Source organism: Convolutriloba macropyga, chromosome 11, assembly GCF_964194025.1.
Source record: "Convolutriloba macropyga chromosome 11, txConMacr16.3, whole genome shotgun sequence".
Taxonomy (NCBI): Eukaryota; Metazoa; Xenacoelomorpha; order Acoela; family Convolutidae; genus Convolutriloba; species Convolutriloba macropyga.
The window spans coordinates 12,386,154-12,403,132 of NC_134478.1; the positions used below are offsets into that span (position 1 = coordinate 12,386,154).

The 16,979-nt window shown below is 34.9% G+C and overlaps 2 protein-coding genes across 2 annotated transcripts in view; one reads left to right on the forward strand and one right to left on the reverse strand.

Moving 5' to 3' along the window:
• The window catches only part of LOC142349540 (endoplasmic reticulum resident protein 44-like), a 558,035-nt gene that overhangs the window by 249,879 nt on the left and 291,177 nt on the right, over nt 1-16,979 (reverse strand). The gene's annotated exons all lie outside the window — the stretch shown is intronic.
• LOC142349043 (uncharacterized) overlaps nt 1-16,979 on the forward strand; it is a 116,000-nt gene that overhangs the window by 17,869 nt on the left and 81,152 nt on the right. Inside the window, exons 5-10 of the mRNA XM_075400455.1 lie at nt 216-275; nt 3,622-3,816; nt 4,078-5,200; nt 5,672-5,907; nt 7,828-8,121; nt 12,255-12,672. Of these exons, the coding sequence (XP_075256570.1) occupies nt 216-275; nt 3,622-3,816; nt 4,078-5,200; nt 5,672-5,907; nt 7,828-8,121; nt 12,255-12,672 (2,326 nt within the window). The remainder of the gene's footprint in view (nt 1-215; nt 276-3,621; nt 3,817-4,077; nt 5,201-5,671; nt 5,908-7,827; nt 8,122-12,254; nt 12,673-16,979) is intronic.

The window sequence follows — 16,979 nt, forward strand, 5'->3', positions numbered from 1 at the left end:
TTCGATTGTCGCTAGCCTTGGTTGAGCAAAATGTAGGAAAATTAAAATCTTCTCATTTGTTCCTAAAAGAAACTCCAAAAGCGATTTGAGATTAAAGCAATTAAGAGGTAATTAAAGGCTATTTTGTTCAGGACACCAATGCAGACTTGGTTTATAATGTTAAGAAAAAAGTTTTGGATCAATTTTGTGATCTATCGGTAAACTTTATATTTTAGACAAACGTGGATCCGTTAACAGAAGTTGCGACGTTATTTTGGTGCCTCGAGTTTCTGAAGGTTGGTCTATGTTTAATTACTCTTAAAAAATCTCGCAACTTTAGTTCCCGGTTGAAATTTTTCCTGATATCTTATTTTTTTGACAAATTTTGACCAATTCCGATTTCAAAAGAGGATAAACATGTAAAAGATCAAAAAGATTTTGACAGTTTTTTTTTGCAAGGTCTTGCAACATAACTGAGAAACCCGACTTCTTTTCAACAGTCTTGTATTGAGTGAATATTTTACAGGAGCGCCTTGCATACTGGAAGCTATTGTTATTAATGGTACTTTTTAAGTTCTGATTAGTGTGTTGGAGTTATGTCCTTGTCCAATTTTAATAATCTATGTAATTGTTGTGTCATTGTCTTTGTTATGCCGATTTTTGTGTTACGCCAATGTAGTCTTTCACTTCATAATTCTTCACAGAGCTTGAATAGTTTCTTTCAATTCATACAAAGACCATATATTATAAATAGCCTCCGTCAGCCTCTCAACGGCTATTATTTAGGCGCTCTTTTTTACAATTCAAAGAATTTGAATTGTATTGGGGCGCTGTCTTTTTTTAAAGATCTGTTCACACAGCTGCATGATTTTTGAAGTCATAAATTGGAGTAGTGATTTTGGTCACGCCGAAACAGGAAGTGGAGGGAAAAAGCGAGTGGTTTTGTGGCGTGAATATTTTTTGCTCTAATTTTAAAGTAGAGTGAGAAAACGGTGTTTGAACAAATATTCTTTTTCTCGCTAGTGATTTTTTGTTCACATGCGGCAATTTCACTTTAATTTTTTCTGATTTTTCGTTTTTTTGGATCAGAGTTTTTCTTAATGGTTTTCCCAATCGATGAATAGCTCATTCTAGGCCTAGTTTTTTTGTTTGAACTAAATTTCCCTTTCTCGCTAATAGTTTTTTGTTCACATGCGGCTCAATCGTTTTAACTTTGATTTTTTTATCTGATTTTTTAGAAAAAGTTTTCCCTATTCACTCAGTCCCTTCCAGATCTAGTTTTTTTAGTCAATGAAAATTCTTTGAATTGTACGTCAGGTCATGTCCTGCTATGTTTTTTACGAATCGAAGAGGAGTATTGGTTTTATTAAGGTTTTTTGACCAGAAGTACTATTCGTTCAGACGGCGTTTTGACCTGAAATTGAAAGTGAGTAAAAATGCAGTGTGAAATCATTTTTTTCTGAGCAACAGAAGTTTTTCGATCATGCGCTGCGTTCGTTGAATGATTTTTTGACCCTGAACAGTGTTTTTAAAAATGATGGGGAAATAATGTTTATTTGACATCATACTGAAGTGCAGCCCTCAAAAATATTTGAAGAGACTAATAATGCGTTTCAAGTTTGAAATTAGCACATATTTTTTAAGTTTCTATATAGTTTTAGGATTTTTTCCAATTAATTCTTCATTTTTATTTTTCTCAGCTGTTATCATTCATCACTCATATACTGAATGCCTCTTTCTACCACGAGGTAATTTTGTTTAATAAAACTGTGCAAATTCTCATCCGATTATTCTAGATTTTTCTTCAATTTCTTTTTTGTATTTGGTTTTATTTACTGGAAACATTCTTTTAATGCAACAACAGGGACTTGAATTTTGCTCTTTCACTATTTCTTTTGTTTTTTTGGGGTTAAAGTTTTAAAATACAATTGAAACTTTTAAATAAATGAACTTTTCAAAATTTTGTTTTAGCTTTATTTACCGAAACGTTTCAACGCTCCTAATCTTTGAAATTCGTTTTTAATGTTTTAAATCTGTACAGAAGCATGGCTTTTGGTTTAAATTAAGTCTAGAATGCTAATTTTTGTAATTTACCGTTTTTCTTGTTTTCCTTTAAGTTAGATTTTTAACTTTCAAGAATCAAATGGTCATTTTGTGCCTGTGTTTCTTACATTGCGCCTATATTCTGTACATTCTAGCATCTAGTAGACCCTATAACCAGTATTTTTTGTTTTACGTTTTTCATTTGTTAAAAGTTTTAACGACTATAGCTTCTTGTGGGGGGCTTCGGTATTGTTCTAAAACTATCTTGCCTTTGAGTATTTTTTTGCTTTTATTTCTTTGAGATCGACTTAATTTTGAAATAGTTTGAATTCTTTTTTTCCATCATATCACCTACAATGAAAAAGAATATCTTAATTTTGTCTTAATTGCAGTAGTTTGAAAAATTAATGGTTTTTTGAGTTTTTGTTTGTAGTATTCTATTTCTGTTGACACATTTGGTTAAACTTCTAAGATGTTGAGCTGCCTTATGTTTTCAAAATGTGATTTTGGGTATTAAAGTTGATTGAGGAGTTGTTTTTCCATGACCAACATCATTAGTTAATTCATGTCAATTTGTAGGGCTGCCGAGTTTTATCGCCTATCAGTATTTCTACCATCCTATGAACATTGGACATTTTTATCGTTACCAAATGTCTTCAATGTTTTACGCATTTCGGCCGTTGTGAATTTGATATCAATTTCAGCAATCTTTTTAAATCAATCCAGTTGAGGTAAAGAATTGATGATTAAATGCAAAAGGTTATTGTATTAGCTCAATGTTTTTAATTCGCTTTACCTTCTGATCACGTTGTTCGTTTTTACACAAGTCACGGTTTTAACGCATGACTTCTGACTTATTTCCCACACTGTTTCAACTGAATGGATTGTAATTTTTTTCACGTATTGAATTACGTAATGTAGTGAATACGGTCAATGTCAAAAAATTAAAATCCAACGAAACGGGATACAAAACGCGGTCATTAAGTCGTAACGCATTAGGTTATCAAAGTTCTTTCAAGCAATTGCTAGCTATTGTTAGTGTTTTGCTTAATAGCCTTCAGTTAAGAAGGTGAATTAAGTGTAATTTTTGGATATAACTGAATATGCAGAATTTACACACATCAAATAAGAACACTTTGACTCCTAAAAATTTCTGTCAATTTATATGTTTTCTTTTTTCTCTTTTTGTTCTAATCCCAATGTGCGTCAAGCGGGTCAACGGCGGCTATTTTCCGGCAATTTGCCGGCTATGTTTCTTTATTGTCAGAAAAAGTTTTTTATGGTTCATTTTTAACCACCAATATACCATTTTTGGTTCTTTCTGATCATTCTGAGCATGTATGGTTCTTAGTTTCCATGAAGAGACCACATAGTGTTAATAGTATCCATAATAAAAGTTCCTAAATGATTTGTACTTATAATTTCAAAGTCAAACAAATAAACAAATAAATTTTGTATGTCTTATTTTGAACAATAGGTGTTTTCGGTTTGATCACTACTTGTTTGATTCTAAACCAGGAAAACAAAACAAACAAAATGCTCTGAATTTACTATAAAAATAAATTGACAATAGTTGTCAAACGTTTCTTGTCGTTTCAGCCAGTGTGAGCAATCGTGAAGAATCGACATACAGAAAAACTGCTGCTTGGATTCCGGTCAATCAGCTTAAAATGGCTGTCAAAACATGTTCACCAGAACATCCGAAACCGATAAGGAATCGCGACAGAAAACGAGAAAAACGCAATTTCGTTGACGCCTTGGTAGTTCATCAAGACTTCGACAAATTAGATGTTGGTAAGTTAATTTGAACAGCTCCTAGGACAAGTTTCTTTGCCCAAATTAGGTACGGACCAGACCGAAAGGACTAAATTCCGGTTTGGGCTGGAGGAAAATGCAGGAACGAAACAGTCCAGAATATAAGTGCGGTCGCACCCCTGCCCCTCCCTCACTTGTTCTGTACACAACCCAAGTGCGTCTGGCCCTGTTTCGGGTATCAGACCTGATCTTGGGATACTTTTCGTGAACAGATTACATTTACTTTTAGATGTGTTTAAGGCAAAAGTGTAAACATGCCAAACACAGAATTGAGTTCAATTGTTCCCCTCGGTCAATCTGTCAACTTTCTCACCGCCAGCAGTGGAGCAAATTTTGACCAATCAGAGTGGTGCTGCCAAGTTTCATCCGCGGATATTGACCAATCAAATCTCTCACAGCTATCAAACACAAGATCAATGGAAACTATCAAGCAGACAGCTTTGATAATAAGATGCGATACTGAGTCTTTCGAAAGTCTTCACGAAAAAGAAACCGACCTTTCAAACTCTTTTCCAGAAAGTTCCAAAATCTCTGCACTTGAAAACTCCAAAAATGCAAGCAACCATTCGTCAAGACGGCAAACAAAATTGCTTTATCCCAAAACAGGCAATGAAGAATTTGACGATATTGGGGCCGAAACACAACGAAAACAAATTGTGTTTCCCTGCAGACAGAAACGGCCTTTTAATTCTTCTATCAAAATGAACACTAACCAGTTATGGAAATTTCCTAATAATGAAATTGATAGGGATGATAAAATTACAGTTGGTGATACTAATGCTGGCGATGAAACTGTAAACGATTCGGAAACCGAGTATACTTACGACGAATTATCCGAACAGTCAAATGATTCTGGAGGAGTTCCTCACAAGCTGTTAAATGAACAACTTACAAATCGTTTGAACAAAAAATCAAATAATGAAAAAATTGAAAATGTCACACTTGTTCAACTTTCAAATACTCAACATCCGGTTCAAAGTAAATCACATGACCACCAATTGTCCCCCAATAATAGCTCAACTTTGGGCTCTAAACCTGACAAAAAATCAGTTCTTGCTTCAATTTTGAAATCGGGTTTCGAATCTGCGGAAAGTTCTGACTCGAGTGTTGAAGAAACCGAACAAACTGAAACTATTCCCGAAAATCTTGGAACCGATTCAAAATTGCTAATTTCGGATCCCTCGTCTGCTAGTATCGAGAATGATATCTCAAAAAGGTCTCAACGAAAAGAAATGTCAAGAGATGAGAACATTCTAGAAGTCTCTGAACCCAGTTTGATAACTGATTTGGATGACGTAACAGTTGAAATCGGAGCTACTGCTGTGTTTGAGTGCACAATGGCTGGCATCGAATCAGTAACATGGTAAAATTCATTTTTAATATTGCGCTGGTTAATTAATTTCAGATAAACTTGATATCTTATAGTCATAAAATTCGAAGTTACTTTTTGTTAAATGTCTTCACTACTAGCGTAAATTTTCAAAATCTTTGCCGCCTCCGAAAAGTTGCAAAAAGGTTTGTTTGAAAATTCAATTTTTCAAATAAATAACAAACTTAGAGTCATTCAATGTAACCAGAACTATATGATAACTAATTACTTTCAGCTTTACAGTTAACATCAGGATACCGAATTTAAAAAAAAATGGCGATACCGAATCTCTCTAATGTTAAATACCGAATAAAAACGACTATACAGAAGTAGAAATCATAAGAGCTAACGTTGTTTCTGGCTAGAAAAACAAGGATACCGACGATTTCATATGTTTAAAAATGGAAAATTTTTTGACTAAGTGAAAAACGAGTTGAAACTTAATAGTTCCAATTGTTCTTACAGGTTCAAAAATGGTCGTAAAGTTCTCGGATCCCGATTTACTCAAGAGACAGAAGAACCATCTCACGAATCTCATCCTTCGCGTGAACAGCTGAAATGTGTCAAGGTGTTCAAACTGTCCCTGTGTGACGTCAGAGAGTGGGAAGATGGGCTGAAGTTTCAGTGTAAATCATCAATTAGTGTCGGTAGTGATGGAGGAACAAATGTGGAGAGTAAAGAAGCTGTGCTTAGTGTTGCAAGTAGGTATTAGAGAATTAAGGGTAATCAAGGGTCAATTAGTTTGCAATCAAATCGTAGACACATACGTGGAAAACACCTATGTTTTTATCGCTAGAACTTTGCACAGACATCCCATGTTTTCACTACCATTTGGGCAAATCTACTATTTGGGTTTTAATTTACTATCGGGCAAATTTGCTCGAAAAACGAGGGCTGTTTTCACTACCACGTTTAAAGGTTTGGGTTATGAGCGTGTCGCAGAACAGTAACATTAATCGAAAATAGTTCCCATTTGCTTCAAATCGGAAATATCCATCGCAATTGTTCGCAATGTTGGTTTTCAAGCATGGATAACACTGACAGTGTTATCAAGCAAGGATAACACTGACAGTGTTATCAAGCATGGATAACACTGACAGTGTTTTCAAGCAAGGATAACACTGACAGTGTTATCAAGCAAGGATAACACTGACAGTGTTATCAAGCATGGATAACACTGACAGTGTTATCAAGCATGGATAACACTGACAGTGTTATCAAGCATGGATAACACTGACAGTGTTTTCAAGCAAGGATAACACTGACAGTGTTATCAAGCATGGATAACACTGACAGTGTTTTCAAGCATGGATAACACTGACAGTGTTATCAAGCATGGATAACACTGACAGTGTTATCAAGCATGGATAACACTGACAGTGTTATCAAGCATGGATAACACTGACAGTGTTATCAAGCATGGATAACACTGACAGTGTTATCAAGCATGGATAACACTGACAGTGTTATCAAGCATGGATAACACTGACCGTGTTATCAAGCATGGATAACACTGACAGTGTTTTCAAGCATGGATAACACTGACAGTGTTATCAAGCATGGATGACACTGACAGTGTTTTCAAGCATGGATAACACTGAAAGTGTTATCAAGCATGGATAACACTGACAGTGTTATCAAGCATGGATAACACAGACAGTGTTATCAAGCATGGATAACACTGACAGTGTTTTCAAGCATGGATAACACTGACAGTGTTATCAAGCATGGATAACACTGACAGTGTTATCAAGCATGGATAACACTGACAGTGTTTTCAAGCATGGATAACACTGACAGTGTTATCAAGCATGGATAACACTGACAGTGTTATCAAGCATGGATAACACTGACAGTGCAATCAAGCATGGATAACACTGACAGTGTTTTCAAGCATGGATAACACTGACAGTGTTATCAAGCATGGATAACACTGACAGTGTTATCAAGCATGGATAACATTGACAGTGTTTTCAAGCATGGATAACACTGACAGTGTTATCAAGCATGGATAACACTGACAGTGTTTTCAAGCATGGATAACACTGACAGTGTTTTGAAGCATGGATAACACTGACAGTGTTATCAAGCATGGATAACACTGACAGTGTTATCAAGCTTGGATAACACTGACAGTGTTATCAAGCATGGATAACAATGACAGTGTTATCAAGCATGGATAACACTGACAGTGTTATCAAGCATGGATAACACTGACAGTGTTATCAAGCATGGATAACACTGACAATGTTATCAAGCATGGATAACACTGACAGTGTAATCAAGCATGGATAACACTGACAGTGTTATCAAGCATGGATAACAATGACAGTGTTATCAAGCATGGATAACACTGACAGTGTTATCAAGCATGGATAACACTGACAGTGTTTTCAAGCATGGATAACACTGACAGTGTTATCAAGCATGGATAACACTGACAGTGTTTTCAAGCATAGATAACACTGACATTTTTTTCAAGCATGGATAACACTGACATTGTTTTCAAGCATGGATAACACTGACAAAATCTCGTCAGAGAGAGTTGTGATTTTTTCTTGACCCGCTCTTATTCGCAGAAAAGTCAATCAATTTAATGTAATTTTTCTATTTGTTTGAAGCCGCTCCGAAGATCGAAATACCGAGAAAACTTCACAACGGCTCAATCACGTTGAAACAAGGCGAAGATCTAAACGTTTCTCTGACTGTGAGTGGAAAACCGACACCATTTTGGGTCTGGGAGTTTACACCGGAAGGTCACCAAAGTTCATCAGAGCTGCCCGACTGTGGAGGTCATTCGAACAAAGCTATGCTGAAGGTGAAGAAAGTGAACAGACAGAAACGAGGAGTTTATTCACTGCATTGTTGGAATGAGTTTGGCGAAGACAGGAAAGATTTTACAATTGAAGTTCAAGGTATTTTTTTCAAAGGTTCAAGTTTAACGTTTTCACGCTATGTATGAAATAAAAAGAAGTTGCATGAAGTTGGAAAGTTCAAGTGTGCGTGCTTATGAGCATATACGTCTTTGTATACGTATGAGAATGCACATTTTCAAAGCTAACTGGACAAAATTTTTATGGTTATGAGATATGGTAATGGATGAGAAACAAAATAGAAGCGGTCAGACCCAGGACCAGGCCCCGATGTGACCTCCTAGGAGACCCTCGCAGGACAAAATGATCTCTGATCAGACTCACCCGCGTTAAAAATTTGAGATTTTACCTTGTGCTTTTTTTTTGCATCTGATTGTTGCAATATTGTTGCACAGCAGTTGAAAGTGGGTAGATTCGATTCACAAAAAATTTATTTGCAACATTTTTTTTTTAAATGGAAAAGTTCTTGTTCGCTGCTTACCCGGGCCGAGGTTTGGCGGTGGATTTTCGTAAGAAATGCGGTGAAATGCGGTGAAAAAATAATTTTCACCGCGTATTTTTTTCATCTTTTTGCGGTGAATGCTGTGAATTGCGGTGAATTTTTCATTTTCACCGCTTTCTCGGTATTCTTACAAAAAAGACACTTCCATACACGGGTTCAAACGTCTTTCCTCCTGCATGTCTTTATCTTCTTATTCCACTGCTATCACTGTCACTTATTTGTGAAATATTTCATGTGAATTTAAGTGAACGTTGGAAAACAAATGCGGTGAATATTTGTAAGAAATGCGATGAAATGCGTTGATTTTCGTTTTTTCATCGCATTGACAGCATTCACCGCATACGTTACATTTATTTGCCACAAAAAAATTTTTTGCCACCATGCGGTAAATTTTTGTAAGAAATGCGGGGATTTTTGCGGAAAATTTTTGTAGGAAATACAGTGAATTTTGCGGTAAATTTTTGTAAGAAATGCGGGGATTTTTGCGGAAAATGTTTGTAAGAAATACAGTGAATTTTGCGGTGAATTTTTGTATGAAAAGCGGTGAAATGCGGTGAAATATTTTTTGTCACCGCATTCACCGCAATCAACGCATTTCTTACAAAGATTTACCCAAAAACTTCGACATGGGTAAGCTCTTGGTTTCATCACAGTCAACGGATTTGTTTAGAGTCTATGATAAGACGGAGTATTGTTTGGTTCCTTTCGCCTAATATATTAAAAAAAACGATTAGCAAAAAATTTTTCGCTGCTATTTGACCCACTTGCTATCAAAATTGTGTCTGGTCAGAAAAAGTTCGGCACAATAATATCTGTGATAAGATCAATTTGCGCAGAGAATCGCCTCTGATCAGACGCAATTGGGCTCAAATTTCTCTCTGCTTCTACTAAAACCCATCCACAGTCCGGTATCATGAAAGTAGAGTCCATAGGTGTGCTCCCGATTGGATCCGATCATAAGTCAATTTAATATGACATTATGTCCTGTGAATTCTCTAAAAAAATTCCGCTTCCACGCAATTTTCCTCCAAACTGCCTACAAGTCTTCTTTTTCTTAGGACTTGTAGGACCGCACGTTTTTTACGCAATGCGAGATATTTTGAAAAAATGGAAGAAAAAGGCAGAAATCTAAAGTATTTTCGCAGTTCAGTGTGGAATAGATTCCTTCAATTTTGATCGAAGAGGGAGCTAGAGCTAGAGCTGACAACATTGTAATATCGACCGAAATATTTGGTGCAATAAGTTCGGATTTCAAAATTCTTTTCTCTTTTTGTATTTTTTCGAATTTTTTTCCTTTTTTGCGAGCAATAGCAATCCTAAGACCGATCTGACAGTGTTTTCTAATCTAGCCATAGATTTGTGCAATAGATTTTTTATTGGTATGGAAAAAGAAAACAAAAGAAAACTGTTAAAAAAATTATGTAAATTTATCCTCGCAGTGCCAGATATCTTACATATTTTATGGTTGATTCTTTTTCATCTGAAGACTTTTGATATTTTGCGCTCTTTTAAAAGTTTGTTTATTCTCAGTCATTAATGTAAATTTTGGACTGTTGTTATTTCGATGACTGGGTTGTGTGAAGGGGTGACCTCGAGTTTCATTCTTACTGGCGACAACCTTGCTTCACTCTTCCCGAGGCAGCTTTTATAATCAAGAATTTTTTCCAAAAAATGTTGAGAATATTTCAAATCGCTTTTTGTCTGGTTTTCTATTGTAATATAGGCGTTTACAGCTCTACAAATATTTTGCAGTTGTTTTCTGGCACATCGCCAGCTACGTTTATATGCTTTCAATCTAATTGGCGATTTATTGAACAATTTCGTCAACCGTACTACGGCGTGTAAATCTGTAACAAAGTTCGGCCAAAATGAGCTGTAAATCAGAAAATATTACAAAAATGCTTGAGCATTTTTGGTGACATTTCAAAAGAAAACAATTAATGCGGTATTATTGAACAAAGTTCAGAGCCTACGTTGATTTACTGGAATGTCGAATTGAATTGAGATTTACTGGATTGTTTGTGGAATTGATATGGCAACGCCTCTATAAGATTAGCAGCCGAACCACAGCATAAAAAATGGCTCCCAAAAAAGCATATATACTGTTAAACGTGGAAAAGGCGATGTGTTAAAATTGCCAACCTATTAAATAGAATAAGAATCTGAAAAAAAAATGTCTGAAGAAATGATCGACTAATTTTCCATATCTAAACTACAATTTTCCCCCATTTTACAAAAGTTTTAAAATTTATCTGTCTCAAAACTGAATCTTGGTGGTAAGAAAAAGTCGGTAAGCCAAAAGTTTCTTCTAGAGAATACTGGCCAAGACAAAGCAGGTATAATTAGCAGAATTCAATTAAAAGAGTCTAATATCAGCTTGATTCCTTTCAAACTCCAATTATCGAAAAAAGCAATTTCCGTTTTTCTTGGATAAAAATTCCAAAAACTATCGACTGCTAATTACAAACGAGCTTTTTCTCAACTCACATTATTCTTCTTATTACTGCTTCGTGCACGTTTTTGGCCGAGTTTAATCTTTCACGGAACTTTGTTGACTTAGTTTCAAGTTCTTGAACGAAAGATCATTTTGCAATCATAATACATGTTAATGTTTGTCAATTTATGGGAACAATATAGTTTATCTTGGAAACTATTCAAAAATTGGATTTTCATCAAAAAATTACTATTTATTTTTTCCGTTAAAATAATTGTTTCCAGGAATCTCCAAATTGTTCGAGATTTCAATTTGTATAATTAAACCTCTGAGTTGAAAATATTAAACTGGGTTTAAACATTTGCTATAAATCGTTTTAGCTCAATGGAATACATAGTTTGTTGATTAGAGCCCACTTCCAAATTTTTGTTAAAAAATCAAACTGTTTTTTGAACTGCTTCAGCTGAGATCACATAGCGCTCTGATAAAATCTTGCTACTCTCTTGAAGTATAAATTCTTTGGCAAAATAATCAGATCTATCGTGTACCCCCAGCTATCATGTACCCCCAGCATGTAATTTTTTTGCCCCAAGGGCGATGTGTTGTTTTCTTATTTTGCGCATTGAAGACAGGAAACAAAATACATTCAGATTCTATCATCAAATAGGTGTACCCATACAAAGGTTTTGCTTGAAAAACTTGTACCCACGACAGATCGACAGATGAGCGTTTATATTGCGACATCATCTCAAATTGTTTCCGGCCAAAAAATCCGTTATGTGGCAAAAAATTCTGGAGTGAAGTTTTTTTCCACTTATTTTTCATTCAATTTTTCACTGCTTTTTAAACTTTTGCATGACTAAAGTTTTTGACTTGTTCACATCTTCCTTCAAAATCATTTTAAACAGAATTTGAAAGACCAGTTTTGAAAGAACAAAACTTAAAATTTTATGCAAAATTTTATCAGACAGATAAATTGTCATTGATATTGAGTTCTATCCGTAACATTTTTTTAAATAATTTAATTTGAATTTTTGTCCTTTTTTTATTTTTGCTCACCCTCCCCCTCTCCTGGTGCAGAATCGGAAAAGATCTTTTAGGTATTATGAATTGACTACTTTTTTCAATTTCTCTTCACAATATCGGTTGAACTTTTCTGCTTGTCGCTGACGGGTCATGTAAAAGCATGTTCAACAATTTTTCAAAGAATAATAACAAAGCAGTCGTCAATTATTTCAGCTCCACCCTCAAAAACGAGAAATGTAAAACTACATCAGGACGAAAACTCTTGCTTCATCTCATGGAAAACACCCGTGGATAATGGCGGAAAACCAATCACCAGTTACGTCATCCAGGGATACTCTACCAGTTCTAAAAGATGGAAAACAATAACGGAAACTTCCAATTTGAAAGCAGATTTAAGCGAATTTATCAGTTTGTTTTCCGAGTTTCGTGTTATGGCTCAGAATAAAGTGGGAGTGAATGATTCGAATGATTTTGATATTGTTGCTGCAACTGTTATCAAGCAAGCTAACGAAGATTTGAGGGTGAATTTGACTTCTGGGTCAAATTCTCAACGAAAAAGTGGAGAATATTCTGATGAATTGCATGAAGGCGGTGAGAAATCGACCAAATCATCGAAAAAATTGATAGGAAGGTTGGTTGAAAAACTTACCAAAGATTGCGAGCAGTATTATTCAATTAGTTTTTTCTTTTACAAAAGGATATTTTGATGTTACAGGGTTAAGCTTTTGGTTGTTCTTTGGTTGTATCATAACTAAGATTTATTTGCCTCTCTAGTTAAAAAGTTGAGAAGATCTTGCAGGATAAAATTTTTCTTGTAAATTTGGAAGAAAAACGATTCATCATATTAGCTCAGTATTTAAATTTGCGTTCGGTTAACATTTTGAACGAAAAAAATCGAGCCAATAGAAACAATAAAGTAGTCAAAAAGATGTTGACAAAAATTTAGAGTCAATAGAAACAATGAAAAAGTTAAAACACGAGAACAAACTAGTGGTATAAGAAGATCGACGTCCATTCTTTTACTTTGAGCTGTATCCTGATTAATAACGCTGTCACATCAGTCAACTACACGAAAAATATAAATTTTTAGAACAGCTGGTTTGCTAAAAATTTATTTAAAGAACCATTAAACAAAGAAATAAATAAACAGATAAAAACACAACAAAAGTTTTGCCTTGCGGTACAAAAAACGGCATGAAATGGTAATAATAGAGCACGTCCGGTCGAGTAATTACAAACTCAAACTGTTAGGTGAGCTGAAACAAGTTTTTTCAGAAAGTTGGATTGTCGAATTAGGTCACCTTCTCTGACATATAACTATGTCCCCTATAATTAAATCCCATATAGTTCTTAGTACTGCTATTTGGCATGCATCATTGGATATGGATAGTAAGGACTTTTTGATGACCTAGCAAGTTCGTTGTGTCTTAATTGGATCTTGCTTAATTAGAGGATTTCTCATAACCTACCGGTTGAAAACAATTTATTGTTAAATTGTTCAATAATTATTAAATGACGTGAGCACAGCTAAATTTGTACGCTTTTAATAAAAGTAATTGAAACAACTAAAGCAGAGTTTGAGCGAAAAAATTGTCCCAGATAACATTTTATCCTTCAGACTTGTATTTCACCAGATGGATTTTGGACTTGAAAAGTTTTACGAGATAAATATTAGAACATTAATTCTACAAATTCAAACAAGGTACATTAGGCGGTCCAATATTAAAGTTGTCCGGATCAAAAATGTGCGTATTATAGTGTGCTAATATGAAACACAACGCCATGAATAAGCTCAAAACGCAGAATGTGCCTAACAATCACCATCCCTATTACAGATAAAAACAATTGTCTTTTAGTTCTGCTATCAATACTATGTTAAACAGGGATTCCTTTGCTGACTCTATTTTTTCAATTATTTAGTTTCCCGCACTTTGTCTTGACAATTTATTATAAAGGAGATCTAGTCCTGCAAAATCTGGGAGCAAAAGGTTGTCAACATCTATTTTTTTTTAATTCATATCATAATTTGCTTTTAAAATTTAGTGGCCTACAGATTAAAATCGAAACAAAATGATTTAATCAAGTTGTATTTTTTAATAAAAAAGTCTTTAATTGTTATAAAGTTCAATTAAAACTTTTTTGCTTAAAGTAACACGTCGTTCATTAATGTAAAGTTGGAGTGTATCTGAGCCGAGATGTCATGGTTATTTTTTAGAGTTTGAGCAAAAACTGATTCGATTCGTTGACGCCACTTGCAGGATAAACTTTTCGATGTGAATATGCAAATTGATGGACAAGAATTGAGAAGGAGGCGCTTGATAGAAATTTGCTTTCTATTGATTTTTTTCAAAAGAGTTGTGCCAATAGAAACAAAAAAATAGTAGAAAAGAAGTTTATAACAAAGAATTTGTTTCAATCGAAACAATGAAGTAGTCAAAAACATGAGAACAAAATAAGGGGATGTTAGGATTCAAGTCTTGTTTATTTTCTCTGAACAATAAGCTGACAAAAAGTTGTCAAATAAATCAATGACGTAAATGATTTTTAGAGAACTTTTTATGCAAGGATTAGGGAGTAGGGATTTTAAGACAAAAGGTTCTGCATCGGGGCAAAAAAATTGCCATGAAGTGATAATAATGAATCAGTTTGCCGAGCTGAATTAAGTTTTAAAGAAAAATGGTTAATATTTTCAAAATGAGTACAGCTAACTCTGAACGCTTTTGATACCTCAATTCTCAATTATAGAACAAAAAATATTTTTTAGCTTAATTTACAAATTTTCATTTTTACAGTTGGAACAATTAGCGTAGACTTTGAACGGATCAATCTTGCCAGATAGTTTTTCATTCCTCAAATTTGGCGTTTTGTCAGATAAATTGTGGTCCGCAAAGATTATACTGGTTAACTTTTAGTACAAAATTTGTCCAGATCTTACTAGATAACTTACGGATCCTAATATTGAAGTTGTTAGGATCTTAATTACGCGCACTTGAGCGCTATTATGAAATCCAAAGCGCTGAACCTACGTCATCTAAGGAGACCATTTTTAAACATTTTCCTTCTAGATTAAAGCGATATTCCTTTAACTTTTAATGAATGATACGATCAAGACGGCATCTTCAGCGTTTTCTAAATTTTTTGTTCGAGATTGTCATGACTATAATGACAATTATCAGTTCGCAAGAACTTAAAAAACAAAACTTCTCCTGTCATCTCTGGTATCAAAATTGTTTCATTATGAATTTTTTTGTCTACTGTTATGTTAAAGTTGATCCAAAAACTCCTCAATTGAAGATCAAATTAAAAATCGTAAATTTTTCACCCCACTTTGAAATTTAAAATAAAATTGGAAAAAAATGATAAACTTTTGTGTAAATTAACACTGCGTTCGAAAAGTACCCTGGCTCAGCAGTGATGGCTTATAGCTAAATCCCTCAAGCTATCCTTCAGCTATCCCAGCAAAATATCATTCGGCGATGCCATTTTGGCATGTTACATTTTTATTGTCAAAACGACGCCGCTGTATGTCCGACTTTTATAAGATTGCAACTTTAATGTCAGTTTTCTTTAAGACTTCAATTTTGTGTTAAACTGCTACAAATTCTACATTTTTAGCCGGACTCTTTTACGATTACAGTTTTGTCATTTTTTTCTACGAGAACACGACTTAGAAGATTGTCATTTTGTGTGAAATTTGTACACAAGATCAAGGCACCCAATTATCTATCTCCCACTTATAGGAAAGCATCATTTTACATTCCTTCACAATTTTCCCTTTTTTGAGATGGTTAAAAAATTAGTGCAGGAAAGCCTTTGTTCCCAGCAAATTTTTTTGTTTGTCAGGTTTAACGTTATTGCAAGATTAACGTTATTGATTTTTGCTTGTTTTTAGGAAGATAATGAGCGATAATTAGTCAGGTTCAATCCAACTGATCTTTCACACTGAATTACTCTGAAACTCATACTTTTTGCTCATATGTGTCAAGACAGCTCCCGTACAGAACTCCAAGTGTAAATCAGTACTGGGTAATTGCAAATGCAAGTCCCCCATGTGATATAATTTGCTCGCTTTCTCGCCTGAAATTTGCGTCTTTCAAGCGTACTTCAACGGGGCGAAAGAGTAACTTTCAGCAGTCGCGGTGGCACAGTAAGGAGGGAGAACATATGCAGGGAACGAGAGATTTTGGGTTCGAGCCCCGTACGGAACTTTATTTTAGCACTTGGGTTAGACTTGCCAAGTCTTGGCCAAGTCTGACAAGTCTGAAATGTGTTATGATCATAGCTCTGAATCAGTACTTATATAGACTTGGAATTAAACTTGCCCAGTACTGATATTGACTTGGCCTTAAGTACGGGCTAATTTTATGTAGGAATCTTGCAAAACCATTTTATCGCTTGATCGGAGAGAACAGTTCAAACTCGTTCAGATGGCAAAATCGTAAGATCCATTCCCGGCAGAGCTCGTATAAAATTCAATTTTAATTCTCAGAAACACTGCTTAATTGGTGTGAGAACCAAACATAGTTCTCAGACCCTGTCAGGGGGTCTATACAGGTGAAACTACTGTGGAAATGGACCAGTACTGGATTCGAACCAGCATCTCTTACTTGCAAGCCTAGTGCATTTACACCAACTGGTCTTAAGCTCTCACGTTCTCAACCCGTTCCTCAACGCGTTCTCAAGTTCCTTCTTGTTCCAAAAGGATTCCTTTCTCTAGTCAAGTTTACTTTGAACAAGTATAGCTTCTTCTGTCAAGCTTATATTATGCTCAATTTACATTAGGTTGTTCTCTCTCAACCTTCTAACAGACCCCATTGGGTTGCCGATCCCAACGAATGACGTAACTGACAGCAAAAATCAGTTTTTATACATATTATTACTAATAAAATTGATATAGTTTTTAGGAACAGGGAGAAAGGATCACAGCCGTTTTCTTAG